At 43.2% G+C, this 24,514-nt stretch overlaps 1 protein-coding gene across 5 annotated transcripts in view; it reads right to left on the bottom strand.

Annotated features, from left to right (window-relative positions):
• The window catches only part of VRK2 (vaccinia related kinase 2), a 35,492-nt gene extending 11,010 nt beyond the window's left edge, over positions 1 to 24,482 (bottom strand). For all 5 annotated transcript variants that reach the window (XM_017821819.1, XM_017821820.1, XM_017821822.1 and 2 more), the window contains exons 1-8: positions 24,329 to 24,482; positions 24,048 to 24,188; positions 14,563 to 14,618; positions 14,009 to 14,078; positions 13,588 to 13,675; positions 13,342 to 13,450; positions 12,217 to 12,309; positions 6,158 to 6,290 (exon numbers count right to left, since the gene is read on the bottom strand). In XM_017821819.1, the coding sequence (XP_017677308.1) occupies positions 6,158 to 6,290; positions 12,217 to 12,309; positions 13,342 to 13,450; positions 13,588 to 13,675; positions 14,009 to 14,078; positions 14,563 to 14,618; positions 24,048 to 24,183 (685 nt within the window). In that variant the 5' untranslated portion in view covers positions 24,184 to 24,188; positions 24,329 to 24,482. The remainder of the gene's footprint in view (positions 1 to 6,157; positions 6,291 to 12,216; positions 12,310 to 13,341; positions 13,451 to 13,587; positions 13,676 to 14,008; positions 14,079 to 14,562; positions 14,619 to 24,047; positions 24,189 to 24,328) is intronic.
• Positions 24,483 to 24,514: the final 32 nt, after the last annotated feature.

Here is a 24,514-nt window from a genome sequence, read left to right as displayed (position 1 = left end):
TGGAAAAATAAATCTGCTCACACAATTGAAGATTACAGGAATTCTTGATAAACATCAACAGAGAGAAATCAATCTGCTTTCATTTTAAATACGACAGCCAGGCAAAAATAAAACAATTCTGCTTGATAACTTGTCACTGTTATGAGAGTGTACACTCAAAACAGGGCTTATTTAAATCAAATTCTCTTCTCTGCAGACTAAAAACTTGCTGGTTTTTTTTTTCCCTTTTTTTTTAGTAGATGTTTGATTTCTGCTTTTCTACTCACAGGAATTTTTGACTATTATTTTAGTCTCACGAAATACTATTTGATGGGAACATATTGGTGGTATTTTATTTCACAATAATGTGAGAGTTTAATTTTTTAATTTGAGGAGTTAAGGCCTGATTCTGCCCTCAGTCCTGCCAAGATAAATCAGGACCAACTCCACCAAAATGAATGAACTCACAACCACATCATTGAAATCAGAGTTTTATGTGCACCGCAAACACACTCAACACACAGGCACAGGGTTCAAAAATAACTCAGAACAACAAAACTAAAGCAACTCACCTCGAGAAGAAAATACACTGGATTTACAACTACCTGAGCTCTAAATTATATTCAGATTATTATTTCAAAATGGATCATAAAAGATATCACAGCAGCCACAATATGCTTTGAAAACTAAACTGCTCCCAAGAACTCATCTGCAACCCACATAAAAATGGGAGTTTTCCTCCACAGCTCCTATTTAGCTGATTTTCTCAAGCCTTTTGTAAAGATCTGGGAGGCCAAGGAGTGCCAGATGAACTCTGCTCCTTGTTAATTAGCACTGTTACATCAGAATTTCACTATTAGTGATTTTTCTGATTAGAAGCTTTTTGTAAAAAGGATCATTTTGGTTGCTCCTGTTTCATCCTCGTGCAGAGGCACCTCCAGTTCTCCCTGGCAGCACACAACACAAATGCCTGCAGTTCACAGACAGACCTCACACCAGAACTGTTAACCATGAAGGGAAGGAGGGTTCACATGACCACAGTGAAATACAACTCTGATAAAAATGTATCATCACCAAGCGATATAACTCAAGGTTGAGATGATTAAAAAACCAGGCAAATACAAGACTTGCCAAAAATCCATGCCTCTATTGGGGGCAGGAGAAAGGAAAAGACCCCAAAAAAAGGTGATGATGAAGTAGTGCTTCCCCCGGTCCCGGCCAGTGTGAGGAGCTCACTGCAGCAGGAGGGACCAGCTGATGGTGGGTGGCTGCAGGGGAAAGGTCAGAGAAATACAGTTCCATTTACAACATATTTTAGTGCTTGGAAGCCATTCTGTGGAGTTATCCAGTCTCAGGCAGGGCAAGTGCCAGCTGGGAACAATCCCTCCTCTCCTCATGTGCAGCCCTGCACCCTCAGCCTGGCACGGTGAAGTACTCACTGACAATAACCACCACCATGGAATGCTGAAAGGAAAATCCAGTGCAAACATGGCACCACCACAGCTGGAGCACAGCTCTTCCACAGGGCAAAGAGGGACTTTTCCCGTGCCAGCCATGGGCTCTCTCCTAAGCTGGGATCCTACAGCTCCACACTGGACGGGCTGAACGGCTCACGGGTACGGAACACGGGCAGAGCTGGCAGGAGGGAATGATCAGGACTGGTGGAATGGGATGGGCTGACAGGAAGAGGGCTGGGGTCCTGATCCACTGGGGAGGATGGAAGATGCAAGGGAAGTTCACCACGAGGTGTGGGCAGGACAGAAAACGGTGGTGGCAGGAGATGAGGTACCTGGTCGGAAGCAAAAGGTTCCAAGCTTGCAGTGAGGAGAACGTGTGGCAGGAGAGGGGACAGGGAGTTTTACTCTTCTCTCACATCTGTGTGGCAGAAAAAGAGAGTCACAAAGGTGAGGGCCTGACAAGTAGGTGTGGGGGAACACGTCTCAAGTTCTGGTGTGGAGAACAGCCAAAATGAAACAGCCCCTTCCCAGCCACACTCCTCAGCCATGACAGAAAGTTTTAACACTCCTCTTATTTTTGCTGCTTCTGGACATTCCTGGCAGGACAGAATAAGCTTGGAGAGGTGGTTGTAGGAATCTATCCAATCTTCTCCTTGTTAAAACCTGACTCTTGTTTCCCTTACAGCCACCTCTTGCTCTTTCTTGTGCTGGGCACGCATTTCTAATCCAACTCTCAGGAACTAAACCATCTCTTTATTTATTTCACACTGTAAAGTTCCACCCATTTTTTGCCAGACCGGTTATATTTTCCTTTTATTATTTAGGATTTACAGTTTGTCCTGCACACAGTCTTTGGGAAACACATATCAAACTGCAGCTAATCAATAATTCATTTGACCAACAACAAAAAAAATCCTGCAGGCTCCCTGTGAATCCTAACTATGCATGGACAGGTGCCAAATAAACCTCTTGATCCAGAGCCATTTAGAGCTCTGTTCTCTGGAAGCAGGCTCAGAAGGAATGTGTTTCCATAGGTGTTTATATTCCAGCACATCCTTCCTCACAAAATGAACCCTGCATATATTCCAGTCAACCCTTGCATGTAACAGAGCAGGAACAATGGCCAGGCAGAGCTGTGTCTTTAATATCAAACAGCAGCAGCTCTGTCAGAGCAGGGGGAGAACAGGAAGAACTGCAGAGCTTTCCCTGCCCTCTCCCAGTGCCAGCACTGCCCTGGACAAACAGTGCCCAAGCGGTCTGACGGATCTAAAGGAGCACATGTTGGAATAACCCCGTGTGAGGGGCACAGAGAAGCCTGTCAGAAGTCCCCACTGCTGCATGAAGCAGCTTTCCTGTTCCAGATGTAGATACAAGTCCTGCCTGGATTTTGGTGGAGCCCCCGATGCGGTGGGTGGCAACTCTGCTCTGAGTCGCTGCGAAACACTGAGAAGGAGGAGCGGAATCATCTCAGAATCGATGGCAAACACAAATATCTGCTGGAGGGAATTCAGCACAGACAGTTCATACTCTTATGTTCATCAATGGTAGCAAATTAAAACTGGTCCTACACACTCAATGCCCGGGCCTGGAGTATTTAAAAGCCCTCAATATGTGAAGCGTGGTGTATCTCCAGAGAAATTAGGTATTGACTGCACGCCTCAGTGAGCAGGGAATCTGCAAAAATCCATAGCAGCCATTGATCCAAATATTACTTTTTAACACTAACTATGTAACAATTTTTTAAATGTACACTGGGTACAGTTATAATTCTCTTTAATTATCAATCAACAAGCCAAAGTGTAACACTGTTTATACAGCATGGTCTTTAAAAATGGATCCAGTGACTACACTCCAACCCGATGCCCAAACTATCAATGCAGTTGTGCTACAGGAAATTGGTATCAAAATAGACAGGGTTTCAATTTAAAACACCCACACACTGGTTGGGATGGGATCCTGCCACCAAATACTGGCTTCATGAAAGGAGGTTATATCAGCTCCAAGCATTGCCAAGAGGCACTTTTGAAAGCAACAAACTCATAATTTTGTTAAGGTTTCAGCATGTACCTCAAATTTCTGTATATATTCAGTAGCTGCTTCATGAGCAAGTCAAAATGTGCTCATTTGTCTGGCTCAGTGCTGCTCAGGGAGGTTGAGATATTTATGTTGCTACACACATTTGGGAAATGCCCGCTGGAAAGGATCTCATTTATATAAAATAACATTTAAAAATTAGAATTACATTCCTGGAGCATCGAAATTAAAAAAAACTCCACTGTGAAAAGCTGGGTACCACCAGAATGAGGGCTGTCTGTGCAGCTCTTATTTGCCAACAGTGTTTAAACACTTTCCAGAACACCTGAATGTCCTGAAACTTCTCCACAACTCCAAACCTCACAACAAGGGATGAGGGAAACCAGTCGCTGTGTTCTGCCCTCTGGACCTGGGCACTCTCCAACAGAAGAGGCTGCAGATGCACCTTTTCCCTGGGATGTTGAGAGATCTGCTGCAAATGGGAAAACTGGTAATTTGACCTTAATGGGTTCAGGCTGTTTGTCGTGGTTTAACCCCAGCCAGCAGATAAAACACCACAGAGCCACTCGCTCACCCCCTGCCCCTCCCTGGTGGGATGGGAAACAAAACTGGGGAAAAAAAGGAAAAACTGAGGGGTTGAGATAAGCACAGTTTAATACTTGAAATGAAATTCAAAAAATAATAATTAAAAGGGAGACAACAACGAGAGAGGGGAATAAAATCCAGGAGAGACAGGTGGTGCACAATAGAGTTGCTCAGCACCCACCTGAGCAGCGATGGGCCCCTCCCAGCACACCCCCCAGATTATCCACTGCCCAGGTCATTCCACATTTTGGAAAAGCCCTTTGGCCAGCTCAGCTCAGCTCCCTCCCAGCTCCTTGTGCAGCTCCTCACCTGCAGGGCATGGGAACTCCACAGTCTTTGATTTAGGGAAAGCATCACTCAGCAACAACCAAACCATGCTGTGTTATCAGTGCTGTTCTCACCCTAAACCCAAACCACAGCACTGCACCAGCTAATGGGATGAAAATTAACTCTCTTTTGGTTTCTGGAGTCCTCCACTTTCAACCACTTCCATCCTGGCTTTAGCCACTTGAAGGGGTTTATCTAAGCCACAGATTGCAAAACTTACCTCACACCCCAGCCTGTAAGACTTTCCTGCACTTTCAAACAAAAGGCATTACCTATCCTGTAATCCCATACTGTGAACCAGACACTCCAAACTAGATGTTACAACCATCCAACTGCCAAATCCCAAACACTCCAGCTTCCACTATTCTTCAAAGAGCATCCACATCAAACACCAATGCACAGCCACAGTGCTCACACCACCAGGCAAAGCAGAGTCAGAGCTCCAGAAAACACCCTGTGTGCTTGGCAGGGCCAGGAGAGCCAAGAACAGATCCCTCCTCACCACAAAACACTTTTTAGCAGGTGAAAAGGTGCAATTGTCTCAGCAGGAAATACTTGACAGTCTTATTTCATTTTTCCTAATGACCAGAGTTAAACGATTGCAGGTTTTAACAGCTCCGGCAAATTATCAGGCCCCTCTACATTACATGGTCAATGGGCCTTTTAATAGAAAAAGCAATAATATACAGTTGTTTGTGCCAACTAAAACTCGTTAGAAAGTATTAGTTTAAGGTAACAGTTCAGCAGCTATTAACAAGCACAAATTTCTGCACTTATCCCTCGTGCCAGGCTGGCAGCAGCAAACCAGTCCTTTTTAGAAGATCTTCGGGGTGGAGAGGGGGAGAGGGGAAAGAAAAGTTAACAAAAAGACACTTTCATAGCAAGAGTCAAACTTTTTCAATAATGACCATTTTTTTCACTAGCATAACATTAGAATTGACTTTTTGTCTTGCTGACATAGCAACTAAGAAAGTTGTGTTGCATTGACCATATTGATTGTGAACAATGCAGCCATCAGTGGGACTTTACACCATATATTTTCAATATTGACCTCCCAGTCCCTTTTCCATGGCTCCATGGGTCTGCTATTGGATTTGGACTGCAGTGTAATAAACAGCTAAGGTTTAATTAATGGTAAATGAATACAAGACATAGGTTATGACTTTAACTAATTAGGGAATTGTTGAATTAAGTCTGCCTTGGAATGCAAGGCAGTACAATCAATATCCAATAAAAGGACTATGTATGTAATTTACCTGCAAATGTGTTTCCAATACCATCAAAGTGAGTTTAAATAAGTAAGATATATGAAAGGCTACTGGAAAAAGATTTCAAAAAGTTAACACTTTATGGCTTCAAAAAAGGTTTTTCTCCTTGCAGAAGGAATGTCATCCTTGAAATATCCTCCCATAACACAGATGGTGACACTCAGGCACAGCTCTCCCTAAAGGACAGTGCACACTCAAAATGTTTTTCCTTCCCAATGCAACATTAGCAAACAGTGCAGCAAACACCAACCAGTGCTCCCAACATGGACCAATGCAATGTAATGCTGAGCTCTTCTCAGGGGGTCTTGGTCTGCAGAGCCTTCCAGGGTCCATCCTGCCGCCCCCCTTCCCTCCCAGCCCTGGAGAAACATTCCCAGGAGGAGGGAGGAGGAGGTCACCACCCGAGGGGCAGAGCAGTCCCCAGCCTGCTCCTGCTGCGTACACCAGCTCCCACGGCCCGATTCCTCATTCTGTAGTCACTCATCTGAAATAAAAAAAGAGACCTACCTACTCCCTTGTGGGCATCTATGCTGGTAAACTCTATTGTCCCATTATGGCCCTTCCTAGGATTTTCCTGATACTGTTTGTGGTTCCCATTGGGACAATATCTGTAGGCAAGTCCATAATCTGCAAGATAAACCTGGAAGACATGAACAGACAAATGAATAATGCTTTTGTCCTTTGAAAGTATAACCTTTATAATTAAGTCTTAAGAAACTGATAGGTTAAGGACAGCCTTAGATCTAAATTTTATTAAACCAAATGGTGCCTCAGGATAAAATATGTACAACTGGGGGCTATAACAGCTGCCCTCCCCATTTAAATCCTTCCACTACTATTCTCTTCTCTTATTCCAGAGTGGAGCGGAATTTCAGTCATTTTATTTTGTTCCTAAGCTCTCTGCTCTCCAGGTGGGCATCCAGACATCATAAACTGCAATATGCCTTTTATGCAGCCTCACGTTGCTTATGGGACCCCTTCCTGTCCTCACTCAGGCAGGCACAGACACACAGCCCTGCTCAGCTCTTCCAGCAGCTGAGGCTGGACAAACTCAGCTCTGCTCTTCTCCTGGGCAACTCCAAAGCCAGAGGAAGAGGCAGCAGCTTCCCCAGCTGGACTGGGCACTGTGGCAAATCCTCAGGACTTCCCTGGGGAAGTATTAACTGATTGAAACTGCATCTTGTCTTCTATGCATTTGAAGCTGAAAAAGAACAGCTCAGGAGAGCTGTTTCACTTTGTGTTCTGCTGCTGCCTGTCAAGACAAACTGCATGTGCCAGGTGGCTCCTACACCTCTATTTCTCTGTGGGCACAGGGCACCCAGCACTGCATCGACTCTGCCACTCACACAATTTACAGGAAGGGCACAAACCCGCCCTGTGAAGTTCAGATTAACGTGTTCCACCCTCCAACAGGGCTGGACTTAATGCGTGCACGTGGTCAGTCACTGCAGCACAGCTGACAGGCAGCAACTTGTTGAAAGCAGCTGGAATTTAATCACAGTCTGCCCCCCCCAGTATTCCATAGGTTATTTTCTCAGTCATTTCCACACTCCCACCTGGCCTTTGCCCTGTACATTGACCAGTTCTCACAATGGGCAATTGCTTTTTTAAATAAATATCCAAGGATGGTATTTTCCCTTAAAAAAACAACGCTACAGACATTTATATTGCCAATGGAACCGATTTCTGAGGCAAAAGCTAAATCATCTGAAGGCACATAGAGATCACTTCTACTAAATCTTACTATATGTTAACGAAAATCTTTTTCTTAGTTGAACCTTAGCTTTGTTTCCTCTTTACCTAAAAAACAGTTTATGATATCAAAGTCTAAAATAAACTCTTCTGTCCCTCAGTTGTAATTTAATTATGTCACTCCTGGTAGAGGCAAAACTAACAAACAAAAAACCCTCAAGAAACCACGTTATTTTGTAGCACGTTCTGCTGAACTGCTGATTCCTCTTTGTGCTCCAGGCAGCTTCCAGTGCTGGGATTGCTGCTCTCTTGGTTTTACTGTTCCTGCTGCAGCATCTGAGCTTATCTGGAGCGTGTGAGCCGGGCTGCAGCGCTCACTTCCTGCAGGGAGAGGGCTTTTAAGATTATCCAGGCTGTGTTTCACCTGACAGACCACACAAACTGGGATACGAGACCAAAGACCGGAGGCACCTTTAGAAAATCTGGGACAAGGCATAAACTGTGTTGGGTTGACTGGTTTGATTTTCTCCTGCATCTGTTCTCCAGCGTATTCCTGGTGCTCTGGTACCTGTCCTAATTGAGCCCACAGTCAGTTAGGCAGAGAACTAACTTAAACTACACTAATACAAACTTTTGTGGGGCTTCTGCATCCTCTGTGGGCTGGGAAGGAGAGAGGAGCCTAGAAAGGAGATTCTTCTCAGGCTAAGTGGTATATTTTGGATTTCACTTGGCTAGACATTTCTGACATGTATAGTAAGATAAAACACCTCTAAAAATTAAGGCTGTGCCTTATATTAATATGAGGGGGAAAACACACCCAAAGCACCTCTGGCAGCTCTCTTGGTTTGGGCTTATGTGACAGACACTCCCCTGTGACAGCCCAGCCCTGGTGCTCTTTCAAACTACCTCAACAACAGGCCAGCTAGAAAGTAGCCACAAATATTTGCTAGTCAGATTTGAAGTATGCAAAAAAAAAAATAAAAAAATCATAGAATCACACAGATAAATCACAGTAACTATGAACTCTTTCTTTTAAAGCAACTCCATTAATGTACTCCATTTTTAAGCAATGCATTTGCTTAAAATACCTTCAGTAGTAGTATCAGCAGCGAGGTTTTCAATTTATACTGAAAGTGAGAAGTAGTTTTCCCACAAACATGTGACAAAAGCCTCCTGGCCACCACCAAAAATCAATCCCCTTCAGCTTGTACCAAACCAGCACTGCCCCGTTACAACCTTGCCACAGCCATTATCACAATGACTGTGTTATTTTAAATTACCATTAATTTCATTTCATCAATTCTCATTATAACCCTTTCATCATTAAAGAGATATATAGTTCTTTATAGCTGGTTGTCACTTTTTGATAATGTAACACTTTGTGACCTTCCAAATTTGCTCAGAACACAGTAGAGGTAGTTAATGAATTTAGAGTTGTTGCAGGTTTTTTTAGGGTATAGGGACGGGGAAAAGCAGATGAATAATGAGGAATATTGAGAAAAATTAAGCCAGTGTTAGTGTTTTGATACCATGAATATTTTTCACCTGCATGCTTTTTATAGGAACAACAAAATAAATAAGAACAAAAAGAGAACAAAACAGAGCAGAGCAAGATAAACAAGACACTGGAATAAGGAATGGAACACTAGCATGGAACAGCTGGGTTTGGCTGTTACACTGTACACTCCTTCCCACTCACTCACTTTAATTTCAGAGTCCTGTTTTTGTTCCAGTTTCTCTTCTTTACACATCCCAGTCTGCACCAGGCTCTGCTCTGTTATAACAGATGTTGTTATAGACTAAAAGCCAGATTTCTGAAGTCTTTGCACTGGATTTCAAGCAAACAGGAGTGTGCCCACCTTATCCCAGTGCACAGCCACAAACAATTACCTGTGGGCACGAGCAGCCAACCAGAGTTTGAGCCGCTCTCCTGCCCTTCCTGTGCACAACTCCCCCAGGGCTGGAAGTGCTGAATATCTGCTAGACATGGACAATTCTTACGGCCTGTACACGTTCTGATACACAACTGCACTCCGCTGGGGGGTTATCACCCTGCCCCTTGGGATTCTCCCGGTGTTCCCTTTATCTTGAAGTACCCAGAGCAGATTTAGTGCTGGAAGGAGGACAATACGGGGATTTTCTCTGTGCATTTTCTTTCCAGTGGTTCCATTACCAGGCTTGTGTCATGTCTGTAAATAATTAAGTAGATACCTACTAATCAGAGACAGATTGGTTGCTAATGGCCACGGTGCTGTCAAGTTCAGTTGGACAGAACTACAAAAAGGGTAAAGACCCTTTTGGGACAGGGAGTGTGAAGTTTAGTGTTTGGGACAGAAATAGCACCTCTCACAAACCAGAAGCCAAGGAGGGAGGAAAGCAGGTTGACAGAGAGGGGAAGGGGTACAGAGTGTCTCTGCATTCCTAAAAACACCTGAAGGAGAACAGAAAAGATTTTCATTTTTCTCATTTCATCTGCTCTTTAGCAAGTCTGTCATAGTGGGCTAAAGAGCAGGAATCACAATGATTCTTCTCACAATGAAAAACAGCTCCAAGTTGGAATTGTTTTCATACAAGTTTCCCCCATATGATCAGTGTGTGATCTCTGTATTTCCTGTGCTGGTCCAATGAAAGCTGGTCTTAATAGTTATATTTTGAAATCCCTTTGTATTCTATCTATGATAATCAAGTCTGAGAGCTCTATTCTGTAACTATCTTGTCTAAGAAACGCTTAAAATTAAAATCAGAACTGAGGTGTGAATACAATTAGAATTTACATCTTAAAAATCCAAACAGGCAACTTCTGGAACAGACTTGAGTCTGCAACACTGTAGGATGTCTGCCCATATATTCCATAGGGGAAAAATACTACAGGGTGATTGTTTTGAAGAGGTGTTCTCCTAAACTTCATTTCATTTATTTAAAACTCAGAATTTAAGCTCTTGTCTAGTGACCACTTGTCCCTTTTAACAGTATCACCATTTAAATGAGCTGAATGGATTTGAGAGTCTGTATCAATACTACTTATTTCTGCTTCATCACACCAACAGTCCCTGCTACAGCCCGAATTCCCTTTCACTCGGCCCAGCCCCGAGCCAGCGCTTCACTTGGGCTCTAATTTATGGCTCTGATCACTGCAAGTTTCCTTTCAGGCCTCTCAGATTCATGGGCTGTGCAGCTCCCTCAGTCCATCACTCCTGCTCTGGCAGTGCCTGTGCTGGGGCCGAGCTCCCGAACGTATCGACTGGAGAATTGATCCCGTGACCTGTGACTGGCTGAACGGCCCCGCTGCCTCTGTGCGGCACATCTGCAGCAGCTGCTCTTGGAGGGCACTTGATTCTGATCTTCCAACCATTTCTAACCATCATTTGGAGGTCACAGAGTGACAGGACCTTTGCTTTATTTGTCTCTCTGCCTCGCCACAGAAGGCAGGGGCTGGCAGTATGGATCTCACATGTGCTTTCAGAAAGGGGACTGTGCTATTTATTGGCTGTGCTGTAAATTCACCAGGTTAATTTACAGAAGAGACAGAGACCGGCAGCACAAAGTTGAAAACAGAAAAATTATCTTTTTAGGAATTGCAGGAAGCCAGTGACAAATTCACACATAAGAATGCACATCAAGAGCCACTAAATGACAGAAAAATGCAAAGCTGAGTATAAAGGTACATGTGCTTTTCTGAACAGGGATTTATGTCTCTTCACCAGAATAGGGAAATACATCTTCAATAGAGATATATATTATTTTTAAGAGATAAGTTATGGGTTTGTTCCAAAAACAAATTTTGACAATTAAAGAACACTTACAATTTATTTTCTCTTAAAATCCCAGTTCCTAAAAGAGCAAGAACCCTGAGTATAAAATTCTTTCAACAAACTTCACCACAGAAATTGTTAGGTAGACTGTTTTATCATGCCAGCTCCCACTGGAGCCACAGGCTTGTGTTCCTGGCTTGCAGTTGGCCACTGGCTGATGCTCTCACTCCCTATTTATGAGATCAGGTTGATCACCTTTTTTTTAAGAAAAAAGCAAGACCATTATCCACTGTGCTGGCAGAGAGAGAAGGCTGGACAAAACCCTTCCTGGGAACTTTCTTACACACACAGAAATTAAAGTTTAATTCATAGCATAGAGATGCAAGCAAATATTAGAAACTGTTTCCTATCAGCTCTTCTGAATTAGTATGAGAACTTTCTAATATGTTTCTATAGAATAATTTCAGTGGAAAATAAATTTTGCTGAAAGAAAATCCTACACAAAGCCTCCCAGCAGTAACACATAATTTGTACATGTTGAGTTAGAAGCTACTCAGACTGGAATAGCTATTGATTTATTTAACAAAACCTAAAAAATAAACCCTAAAACCTCTGTCCACTAATTCACAAGTACCTTATTTCCAGGGAACCTTTAGGCTTTAGAGTGTTGGAGAACAGCAGTTTTAATCCTCCTTACCTGTGATATCCACTGCAACGGGCAGGACAGAAGGGTTAGTGCATGGAAACACAAGTCATGGCAATATTAGAAAGCTGGAACTTCCCAAGAATGAAAATGCAATGGGTCACACCCTTCATCTCTACTGATACACTTAAACTGGCATAACCTACAGCAGCAATTAGGTCCTACAGCTTACCCACCCTTAGCTACCCCTCCACACCAGTGTGCCAGTCAGCAGAACACAAAAGGAACAAAGCAGAGTTTTTCCTGCTGCTTTCTCAGGCCTTAAGCTGCACGGAGCCACTGTCAGATTTGTCATGAGAGGATGTGAATGTTCATGCATGAACTCCTTCTAACACAGGAATTGTTACTGCAGAACCTGCAGAACTTAAAACCTGTAAATGGTTCTAAAACACTGAAGTGCAGATGAGTAGCATGCTCACCTCATGGGGGTTGGTGTAGCCCAAAAGCAGATTTGCTGCTTTAATGTCACCATGGACATACTCATTTTCATGGATGTATTCCAAGGTATCCAGCTAGGAAAGAGTGTAGAACAGAGGACAAAACATCATCATCTTTTCCACTTTGCCCTTAACCCTATCAAGAAAAATTTCTTATTTATGCAGTGAAATCAAGGGCTACACAGACTGAGCTGGCAAATTTGCTTTGAGCTGGAGCACAGAGACCATCCAGTCTGTCACAGGGCCTGTTCCCACCAGGATTTGCCACCAGCCACCAGCTAAACAAGCCATACTTTTCCATAAGGTGTCCCTGTGTAACTGCCTACAAGTAGCAGATGTTGAGAACACCAAGCTCTTGAAAAGAACATATTCAATCAGTTCTGAAGGTTTGGAATAAAACTCATCCTCCTTCAGCTCCTTACTGAGGTACAATAGCTCTAAATATTATTATTAACAAACATATTTGCACTTTGCAGCTCATACAAAGGACAACCTAATCCTGACTTTTGGAGCGTATAAAGAATGTTACAAATTTGCCAGCTGTGTGACTATGAAAGCCCTCCACTTTTTTTTTTTAAATATTTATTATTATTTAATTTAAAGGAAGTTTTGGATGTGTCCAGTGCAAATCCCTCCTTCAAAAGCAGGGGTAACAGAAATTAGACCATCTTAATCCTGGTCTGTACAATCAGCAAACACACTGAAAATGGGGCATCCAGGCATGCAACGAACTCTGACAAATATGGATGTCTAATACAACACCCCTCAGACACTGAAAAAATAAATCAATACATGTTGAGGCACAAGAGAACAGGCTTACACATCTCACTCTAGTGGTTTGAAGTACATGGTCTGTGTTTTAACCTATTAGAAAAGACAGTTGGGTTGAGGTCACCAAATTCCAGTCTTGATTTTCTACTAAAGGTTTTCTACTAAGGGGTCTTGATTTTCTACTGAATACTCACTTTATTTTAAAAAATATGAAAAATAAGAAAATACACAATGTTTACACTTGTTGAATTCTAACCTCAAGAGCCACCTACAGGAACTGTATTAGAAAGATAATTCTCTAGTTGAACTCAGCAATCTCCTCTCTTCTGTACGTACCATTCGTGCCCCAAGTTGCAGAACAGTCTCCTTCTTAAATCTGCTCCCACAGTCTTGAAAGATTCTCTGCAGGTCTTCCCCCAGTCTCTCCATGACCATGAATCTATAACTACCAGGACACATATAAAAGGGAGGAATCCTTTTAGACAAAACTGCAAGTTTGTGCCAGATTGAAAGGACTTAATCTCCATTTTTGAAAATGGATCTTCGGTCAATTTGAGGCTTAATTACAATTTGTCTTATTACCTTTTTCCTTTGTACTCAGCCAAGCCTGATCCCCAAAACACTGGAATTCCTAAACATCTTATTTTTTTGAGATTCATCCATTTTCTTACTGCAATAATAAGATAACATGGGGTTAGAGGTAGCTGGGGAACTTCAGGTTTGGTGTTTGTTCTGTTCCAAGGCTGGGCTGTCTCTGCAGTCCATTCACTGTTGTGCACATAATAAATTTGGCTCCTGTTCTCCCTTCAGATCAGAAAGAACAGGGATAACACCCAAGTAAGAAAAGACAGCAATCTAGAAATCCTGCAGCACCAACTAGGATTAGTTCAGTGGATATGAAATGAGTTGGCTGGGAAGCTCTAAAGCAACAGTTCTTATTAGAAGTAGTCAAACCCAAACTTGTCCTTAAATCCACCTGAATCAGAAGTGATACATTACTTACTGTGCTCTTGTTTTGCAGCCCTCTGGTAAAATTTCAGCTCAGAAAATAAGGGGCCATTTTCAAGATACTCCTGTTGAGAAATAAATAAACTTGGTGTCATCAAAGGCACTAGAAAGACAACAATTTCTAAAGCAAAGCACGTAAGAAATTCCTAGAGGATGAAATTCCTTTTCCCCCCACATCAATGCCATCTAAAATGTAATTTTAATAAGTAGCTAAAAAGAAAAGTTGTTTGGCAACACATTTTCATAAACAACACAGATTCTTTCAGGCATTATTTAAGACCCTATTTTCAGAAATATTGTAGATCAGGTGTGTTTAAGATCTAATTTTCCTTACTAAACTGTTAAGAGCTGCAATCAAGGAAAGGAAAGAATCATGTCCAGGAATACTGTGTGTCATGGAAATGCCAAATATATCCCCAAGCGGGAAAGCATGTTAAAAAAAAAAGCCACAAGCATGCAATGCAGACCCAATGCTGCAAATAAGGAGAGATAATTAAGAGAAAGAACTGCATGCAAGTTAATAATTTAGAAATGAGAGCTAAACATTACCACTTTAATTACATGAACTGCATCATCTTGTACAGGAACACGAGTATGAGGGGATGCTGCAAAGGAAGAAAGAGATGGAGATCAGGCTGTGTGCAACAAAATATCATTGCAAACAAAGACTGTGCTCACACTAAGGCAACCAAAAAGATGCACAGCATTTTGTCTGAATTCCTGCTTTTAAAGGTCAGAGCAAATAAAACTAAAACAACACACACGGAGAAGTTTTAATCAACAAGTAGAGAAGCGATTTTAACCCACATTTTCAGGAGTCTCTCCCTGGCTGTTAATTAAGGAGTAAGCAGGATGTCCTCCCTCACTGCAGGTTTGCACCACAATGAGGATTCCATTGTAACAGACTCCGTTTAAGTCGTTCCAGTCAACTGGAAAACCTCTGTATTTGGCTGCTGTCAATCCACTGTCGTGACAAAGACACCCCTTAGAAGTTGTGACCTCCACACGCTCCAGCCAGGATTGTCAGCTCTCCTCCCTTCCACAGTCATTTGGCCCCAGAGGTGTGATTTCTGTGCTGACATTATTCAGACAGTGGCCTAAGCTGGGGACAGCACAGCCACCGCCTCCTCGAGGGGAGCGAGGGATTGTGCTCTCGGTGCAAGTGGGGATTTCAAACCAATAATTGACCACAGGTGCCAATTACAGCCCAGGAGACAGAACCTCCCTGCACAGACAATGCAACCCTATTTTCTTCTGACCCTGAGAGAGCCATCAGTTCTCTCTGACACTACTGAAGCCACATGGAGCTACGCTGGGATTAAAATTTAATGAGACTAAATCATCTTTTAGAATCATCACTGAAAAAAACTAAAAAGAATACAGTTCCCGGGAAATAAGTGTCCCTTTCAAACTCCTTGTAATGATCAAATAGCAACAACAGTCCAGGTGTGAAACACTTCAGCTGGGAGCACACGCAAAACCAGACCACTTTTATCCACATAATACAATCAAGTAAACTTGGATCTAACCAAACCACCCAAGCTTACTTTTTTTTGATGGTCAGGGCATAAAAATATTTTTACAATAATCAGACTCCTTCAGCTGCCATCTCCCTTCAATTCTGTTCAGATCTGGGTTGAATTTGGCACTGTACACACTCCAAACACCCACAGGGTCCCTGCTGCCTTCTGTTTGGCACTTCCCCACCTGAATGAAAACATCCTAAAACAGCAGCTCTGGAAGGTGTGAACCATCCATAGACTCAGACAAGTAGCAGGCATGTTCAGGGCACAGATTAAAACTACAGCCAGGAAGGAAGTTTTGGTAAACTTTGTTCCTACCATATTGTTGTACTGAACTAGGAACTAGGGAACAGGCACTTATATCTTTACCTTTATTTGCCACATGTAGACTGTGTGTTAATAGCTGAAGACATCAGTTTAAAGGAGCACATCCCATGTGTTTTCATTGCATTCAACAACACCCCATTCCCCAAAGAGAATCAGATGTGCTCCCTTACTGACACAGACCAGAGCAGAACCTCTGTATAAACCTGTTTTAGCACCAACTTACTTAACAGAGCTTTGATAGATATAGAGCAGTATCAAATTTAAATGAATTTGAAAGAGTCTGATCTAACTTCCCTGTAGACTTCTTGACATTTTCTAGAGAGGCCTCATTGCTGGTAATGTGGAACAGGCAGCAGCAGCTGCCAGGGTAATGAAGAAGAGCAATTAACAGGAGGCAGCCCAGCAAAGGGGCCTGACCCCCACGGTTCTTACACTGGGCCACAGTGATGCTTTTTGGAGTCACACTGAAAGAACATCTTCAGGAAAAATCAACCCCAAACTAACTGGCAATTGTTACAATGTGAAAAGGGAGAACACTCAGACAAAGCTCAACACCCAAACGGGTGCCCCACAAAACGAGTTACACAACATTCAAACCTACAAGAGCAGAAATGGTATTTTACTGCACATACATGAAACAAGGCACAGCATTCCCCAGGAACAACACTCTAAACTTCTTACCCAGGCAGTGCTTAACCAATCCATCTCATACACACAGACAAGCAGAAGTGTGCATACCTTTTGTCACATCAGTAAAATGAACCGTTCGGATCTCAGGCAGCAACACTTCAGCCACAGTTCAGAAAAGAGACAGACTATTTTTCTGTCCATAAACAAACATAAATGGTTTTTAAAAAATTGTCTCATTACTATGTATAGTTACTTAACAGACTGGAAAGGCTCCCAAGGTTTAACAAACAGTCTGATTACATACCTCATAGCCCACCGCCACATACTCTCCTGCGAGTTTAGCTCCTGGTTAATTACTGCACACCCGTAATTAGCCATGTGCTCGCCTCGTTCTGTGTGGTGGCACATGGCTATTTATAATATTACAATCAGTGAAATGCCAGACTGCAGGACAGTGAGCACAGGCTCTGCAGGAGGCTGTGCTGACAGGCAGGAGGGCTCTGATGGCATAGAAGGACTAGATGGGCAGATTATGTCTGCAAAAAATCCTATAGCAGCTTAGCAAGTGTGAGAGTTCCCCGCTTCTGTTGGTTTTATCAGCTAGACGTGGGGGCACAATCAAAACCACCGTCTGCATAACTGCTAACTGGGAACACTGGTGCCAGGTGAAGCTGTGGAGGGGGCCGTGGCTGTTTCCACCTCATGCCAAGAGGGGTCTCACAAAACATTTGCAGAGGGCATGGCTCTGCCTTCCCTTCCTCCCTTCCATCCCACAATCACGGCCAGCTACACAAATTTAAAATGCCCCCTGCAATAAAGCAGTGCAGCAAGATCCACATCCTTGGCCATCATTTCCAACTGCTGAGCCTGCACGACACAGCAAATAACCTACCTCCAGTTATCCCATGTCCAGGATTCCCTGGTCTCGTCCAGGCACAGCAGTTTTGGTCTTATCACCCATTCAAATCGTAGATTTCATCCGTTTTGTTGCCACCACCTTCATTAAGGTGGCTTTCTAAATGTTAACAAGGCACAGTAACAAAAGGGTGTTTGTAGATGAGCTGCCTTTCCTCCAACCACCCAGCACAATTGCAGCCCGACAGAGCAACTGTGCCAGCTCCATTTGCCAGTTCAAACGTGCTTGTTGTAGTTTTAGCAGTTAATTTGTGGCAGCCACATTTGGAATATGGTGAAATATTTTCAATGGCTCTCACAGAACCAGTTTTGTTGACAAAGTTTACACAGTGGAAAAGAAAACAGCGTTGGTTTGGCAGTTTGGAAGAACATCCCCGCTCCTGTCCACAGCTGGTGTCTTTGCCACTGCTGGATATTTTCAGGATATATTTGTTTGGGAAACACGAGTAAAACTATTTTCATTAGTTCTGGGGTTGCTAGTATTTTATTTTTGCTTTGTTCCATTCATTAGCTGATCCTGAAGAGTGATTTACCAGCTTAGTTTTTGCAGAAATAGAAACAAATCTCAAAAATACCCCATTTTGGAGTTACAGGCGACCTATCAAAAAAGCTGGGAAAATTCAGACCCCGTTTAAGTCAAGCCAAGAGTTGTTAAATTTAATGGGTAACAAACAGGGTGGAAGTGTTGCTAACAATAAAATAGATAAAATAGAGTGTTATCTAACAATAAAAAAGGATCCAAGTTGCAGCAATAGAATTACTAAGAACAAAATGCACGCAAGTAAATAAAAAGTAGCATTTAACACATCACTATTTCCTGCATGAGGAGGGTGCTAAGATAAAATATTTAAAGGCAAACAAATCACATTGTTTCCCCCTCTCTGACATTGCAATATCCAATATTTCCCAAGAATTGAAACATTCAGTCCTTGAAGGGTGTTTAAACTCCACTTTTAATGCAGCCTAAGGAAGATCTGCTTCTCTGTTACTTTATAGCTGCATCATCATTTCCTGGACAGGCTCTTTTCTGAGCAGTGTTTCTGAACAGGTTTTATTCTGGATTCTTCTCCCAGGAAGCTTTATAAATGTAGAGTTTTATTATACAAACTACACAGACATAGCTCTCCATACCCTGCTTGTGGAGCCGTCTTCCACAAGACCCAACCAAACTGATTTTGGGAGAAAATCGTGTTCAACCGCTAAACTGTTTTGCAGATTACTCCAAATGCCTCCAAGTTCAGAGCATTCAGCACTGGTAGGAAATTTCAGAACGTTTCTGACTCATGTTTCTGGGAAACCTGAATCTTGACTCAGCAGAGGCAAAGTTTTGTGTTGCACAGCAACGAAGCCACTGTTTGACTTTCAAAGTTAACTCCCCTGAGCTGGGATAGGTGTGACACATCCTTTAACCCCAGGCAGAACAGCTCTGCATGCTCTGCTCTTACAGCACTCTCACATGGGAGTCCAGGCCTCTAATATTTAAAACTTGATGCACAAACTGTTTTCTGGCAAGGTTTTGCTCCAGCCCATCTGCTTGTCTGACATGGTGCCCACTCAGAAGATCCTATGCCAGTTCCAGCAGGGTCCAGGTGCCAAAGGCAGCTGAAGGAGTGCCCTCCATAAGGCAACAGGTTCCCTCCAAAGCTCCTCCTGCTCAAAAAAACACTCCACACTGATCAAATAAATAAAATAGAGAAGTCAAACCTGCTCTCTTGACTTTCTAGTATTAGTCAGCAAAGCAGGGTCCAAGTCCCTCTCAGAACTCTCCAAAGCTGGACTAAGAAGAGCACAACAGCTCCCAGATCACAGGCCACTCATAGGGAAAAAACCCCAACACATCACATGGCAGAACACTGCAGTGGAGCAGGAATGATCTCTGCACACTTTGTAACAGGCTTTAGAATATTGCACGAAAATGAGTTACACTTGCAGCGTTGAGACTTGTAGCTCACAGAGGACCCAAACAAAAGAAAGGGGGAAGATTCAAAGGGAAGCAGCCATCACCAGCTGAAGGAAGGAGTATTTTGTCTTTAACAGGTGGTGCAGGCTGGTCCTGCACCCTGTGCTCAGCCCTAAGTACCCCCCGAGTAAGCAAAATCAGGATAAATTTATAATTTGTCTGCCTACAGACAGTGTGAAAAATTAGGTAATCTGCTTGCAATATCTGTATTTGTATAGTTTAATATTAGTGACGAGACACAAACACTCCTTCCTGAAGTGCTGTTTGCCTGCTCACAAACTTATTTTCGCACTAAGGTTCACAATGAGACCTTTGATGAAATGCATTTTAACATCTGAGGGTTAAGAAAAATCCATCCCTAACCTGAGTTACCTGCCAGTGCTTTTAATTACAGAATTTTGCCATTAATATTCTTCTTTCCATTGAGCTAATAAAAATCGTGCTGAATTTATATCTTTTGGTATCATCTTTACTGCATTTTTAATTCATTTGCTTCACTCTAATAAATATTTTCAGTGAAGTTAATTTAAGCAAACTGCTGAAGTACTTTGTTTCTCCAGAAACAATTGCTAAAGCCAGCTTCCCAAGCAAACCAAGGAATGAACAGTAGGACAAGGACAGAGTGTGCTTCTGTCAATGCTTCTCTTCCTCTACACATGTACACCCCCACTCAAAGCTATACAAACTATCCATGGAAATTATTGGGTTTGAAATAGAAACAAACTGTCTTTCAATCTCTCAGCCTGATTCCCAGAACAGCCAGGGCAGAATGTACTATGATGAACACCATCTAACAACCCCCTGTGTACATAAATATAAAAAAAATACATTTTTTGCAGAACCACCAGTTTCCATGAGAAGGAAGCCTGCAAGGAGAGAGTGCTGTCTACAGCAGGTTCCACTGTGACAGAGGAATTTTAACAAAACATTGTGTGACCTTTCTGCACTTAAATTTTCAGTCCAAATTGTGCATTAATAGAGTGCTTGCAGCAGGACTAGAGAATGATTTATATAAAGACTGCTGCTAATTACTGACTGTGACAAATGAGAGAAAGTAAGGCTCCTCAACTCTTGGTTCATTTTCCAGTGTGCTGCCACTGTACTCCACAGAGCTACAAACCAGTTGTGAGACCACCAACACATCACGTTCTTCCTCAGCTGCTCTTCCCTCTGCTCCCCCTTATCGAAGGGACCTGAAACCTGAGGTGCCTGAAACCAAATCAACACCAGTTACATATATACAATAAAACTTCTCATGTACAATGGGGAAGCTAATTCCTGTTGATGATCCATATTGTTCTTGCTATGACAAAAGCAATGCTTCTGAGATCTAGAACATCTCTGAGAGGATTTTTGTTGCCTTTGTCAGCAACTGGGAGGGATCAGTATTTGAAAGCCTTGTGCTGCTGGATTTGCTCTGGCTGAGGTGAAAATGCAAAGGGAATCCAAGGGAAGGAACAGGTCAACAAAGAAATAAACAAGTTGCTACAGACTGGAAAGAGAAAGAATAATCAGAAAACATTTGTGAGGCAGGACAGAACCAGCAGACAGTGGTAACTTCCACGCACATGGAACTATTTACATCCTGGGTCTCAGGGTCAGTAAAGGGCTTTGAGCAGCTCTGATTTAGTGCACAGAACCTTCCTCCACAGAATGCACCCCTTGTAAATATATTTTGCAGAGATACTGTAAAATTCCCCAAGAACGTTGTTATGGATTAATGGAGTATGGAATAGTCTTAATGGGAAATTAAGCTATAACAACGCACATCAAAATCTTTACACTGCCACCGTAAAAATACTTATTAAAAGATATAGCTGGCAAAGTTAACCTTTACTTTCATAAAAGGGCTGTGCTCTTCATTCCTGGCAGGCAATCGAACCTGCCTCCCCTCTCCTGTCTGCCCAGCTCTCCACAGCTCTTTCTGGGTTATCTTACCCCTGAAAGTTAGTGCTTCTCTCACAACCTGCACCAAAAATTAGTCTGAACAGCACAGAGAAGGTGTCTCTCAGCACCAAGCATCCCTATCTTACTCTCAAAGATTTGTCATCTACTTCACATCCCTTGGCTCTCAAAGACAGTTGAACTGTTTTGTACCATCAAGCCCCCAAAAAGCTACTGAATGGTATGATTTATATGATATAAACACATATCAGAGATCAAGAGGTGGACAAAGAAAGACAACTTCAGTCAGTGTCAATACTTATGGATAAAATGTTGTCCATTTCCTCTTTAATTGCAGGATGAGCTGCGAGGGGAACTGAGCCTTCAGGAAATGCTACAGGTAACATTCACTGTCCCTACTGACAGAAGAGATTAAACGAACACAAATACCATTACAGAAGTGGCAGCTGCATTTCCTCAGCCATTCTGTCACTTCTGAAAACACACAGAACACCAAGGATCCCAGACTGTATTCTCCTTCTGAACTAATCCACTGACTGCTTTCCACCTCAGTTCAGTGGGAGCCAAACTGCAACACACACCACGATACATGAAATCACCTCAGTGGTCTGTGGGATCAGGCAGAAAACTCATCAAATCTACATGGAACTGACTGAATCTCACGTGCTAAACCACCCACAAGGTCCAGTGTGACCTGACTGCAGCAGAAAATGACAGAGCTGTATCCCAAGTGATTCAGGAACATCATGTTTTTTGGTTTATTACTCTTGGAGAACTGCACCCACTATGACCTTGCTTTCTGCACTGCACCCCCAGTTCCCTCAGACCCTTCTGTGGGAGACTTCTGCAAGTTTCCAACTTCCTTTCCTTTATCCTTGAATGGCAATATCCAGAGACACTTTAACTTCACTTCTTATCTCATGCTAAGGCCTATTTTCTATGGTTACATCTAATATATGCTCTATGCACAGCACCTCTCAAAGTAACCAACTAATGTTTCAAAGAAGGTCATAACAAGATAACAGATACCAAAAGGAAAAAGAATGTAAATATTCTAACAGTGCCCTATCTTTTGACTCCTCTGTATCTGCACTTAGCTGAAACCCCCATGGTTCCCACTGGTTCCATCTGCAGAGCAGTGAGATGTGTGGGAACTACAGGAATTCCAGAGGAAACCAAACCAGAAACTCCTCCACAGGAACCTCTCAGATGTGCTCCAACTACTAACAGCGACATCAGGATTCAAACCAATTCCTTCAGCCTCAAACCATGCACTCGGTGAGGCAATTCAGAGCAGCAGGCCACACCAAATCTAGCCCAAAGTAAAACAAGCCCTAGATTTCAGTAAAGGGGAGCTGTAGGGCCATACCCACTGACGGTTGCCATGTCCTCATTCCCTGCTTACACCAAACTACTCACAAGAACACACACAGCCTTAGTTTTCTCCAGGTTCCTCAGTGACTGAGTTTACTCTGTGGAAAAGCAGAAGCAGTGGAACTTAGGTCATTACTGAAACTGCTTTGCTCTGTTTGCACAAGCATTTGGTGGAACGAAGTGCCAGACTACTCCTTTTTCCCCCCCTAGAAAGTTTCTTCACTCAAACCTGAAGCCCAGGTGCAACCTCAGTCAGATGCACAGGTACTCTCCCATGGTTCACCCTCCTGCAGTTTACAGCCACATGTTAATAGCTGGAAGAACAGCACAACTGGGAAGCCCTTTTCACAAGCAGCATCTGGGAAACAATCACAACTGTATTTTCCATGGCAGAAACACACAAAAAGGAGAAGCTTAAACAAAGAGGATATAGCTGATTTATGCATAAAAGGAAGTTGGTTTGTGTATAGGACTGACTTGCCTATGAAGTTTTAAGCATTAATATTCCTAATAGAGTTAATATTACTCTAACTTAAATAGATCATGTTTGGCTCCAGGGACAACGTACTGAACTGCTTCTAGGTAATTCTTTACCGCTGTCTCAATACTAGCTCAATTTATTTCAAGTTCAATTTTGACAAGTTCAAGTCCTGAACAGTCACTGTGGACTAGTTTTTGTATGCAATGAAAAAAAGAAAAACCAAACCGCCAAACTCATAATATTGCCTTGAACACAGGATTTGCTCTTTCAGAGAGCCCAGCAACAGTAATATGCATTATACGGTCTCCAGTGACCCAGAATGCTTTACAAACTGCCTTTCAGAACTACTCACTCCTCATAAAGCACAATCTCACTGAACTGCAGCAGCTGCTTCTGAAGAAAACACAGAAGCATATCTAGGCCAGAGCAAATAAAGAACAGCATTTCCACCTCTGGTGAAAAGGTTTGAATTTAGGGGCAACACCCAGCTAACTATTGTTCCTGTTACATACCCTGGATGTTTTCTTGGCCAGAAGACAACATTTCCAACAGCCAAAAACTGAAAGAGTGCTACAGAGCATGAGACTGGCCTAAGCCCAAAGCAGTGCCTAACAAAAGCAACTTTTTCTTTTGAAAGCATCACCTGACAGTGCTCTTTGACAGCAGCACCGCGATTGCCCCACCCAAGATCCATAGAACAGTGCACTAGAATAACCAGAAACTGAGCGGGACAGGCCGTGGAGAACACGCTGCACCATCAGCAGGAACGGAACAGGAACAGCAGGGAAAAACCTCAGGAAACCACACTTCAGCAAGGATCACCACCAGCATGTAAACAACAGTAACTTTTAAAATCCTTTCTGCTTTATCCAGCTCAGAAAGTTACAAGTCACCCTCTTAATCACCACCGCTTTTTTACCTAAATAGATCAAGCCAAATCCTCCCTGGCCGATCTGACTGCCCAGCCTCCAGGTTTTTCCTTCGGTGTCTTTCAGGATCATGTCTTTAGGGAGAGGGACTGGCAGCTTGCCTCTGCCGGGACCCTTGGGCGGCATCGTACCTTGAGAGGGGGAGAAAATGAAAGAGAAAGTAGGTTGAGAAAAAGTTGCCAGAAGATACACTCTACCCCGGTGGGCTTTGCCCGCAGAGCGCAGCAGGGGCGCGAGGCGCTGCCCCTCAGTCCCGCTCCCCCTCACGCACCTCTGCAGAGCGCCCTCGGCTTCCCGCCGCCGCCGGCCGCAAACTTCCCGGCCGGGAACTTCCGCAGCAGCAGCAGGAGGAGGAGCGGGCGGCGGGATGCCGTGTTCCTGCGGGGAAACCCTGGGCGGGGAACGGGGCAGGGCCGGGACACCCCCAGGCCAGCCCCGGCCGGGACGGGACTCCCGC

Source organism: Lepidothrix coronata, unplaced genomic scaffold, assembly GCF_001604755.1.
Source record: "Lepidothrix coronata isolate B3197 unplaced genomic scaffold, Lepidothrix_coronata-1.0 Scaffold92, whole genome shotgun sequence".
Classification (NCBI taxonomy): Eukaryota; Metazoa; Chordata; class Aves; order Passeriformes; family Pipridae; genus Lepidothrix; species Lepidothrix coronata.
This window is presented reverse-complemented; position numbering and strand designations above follow the sequence as displayed.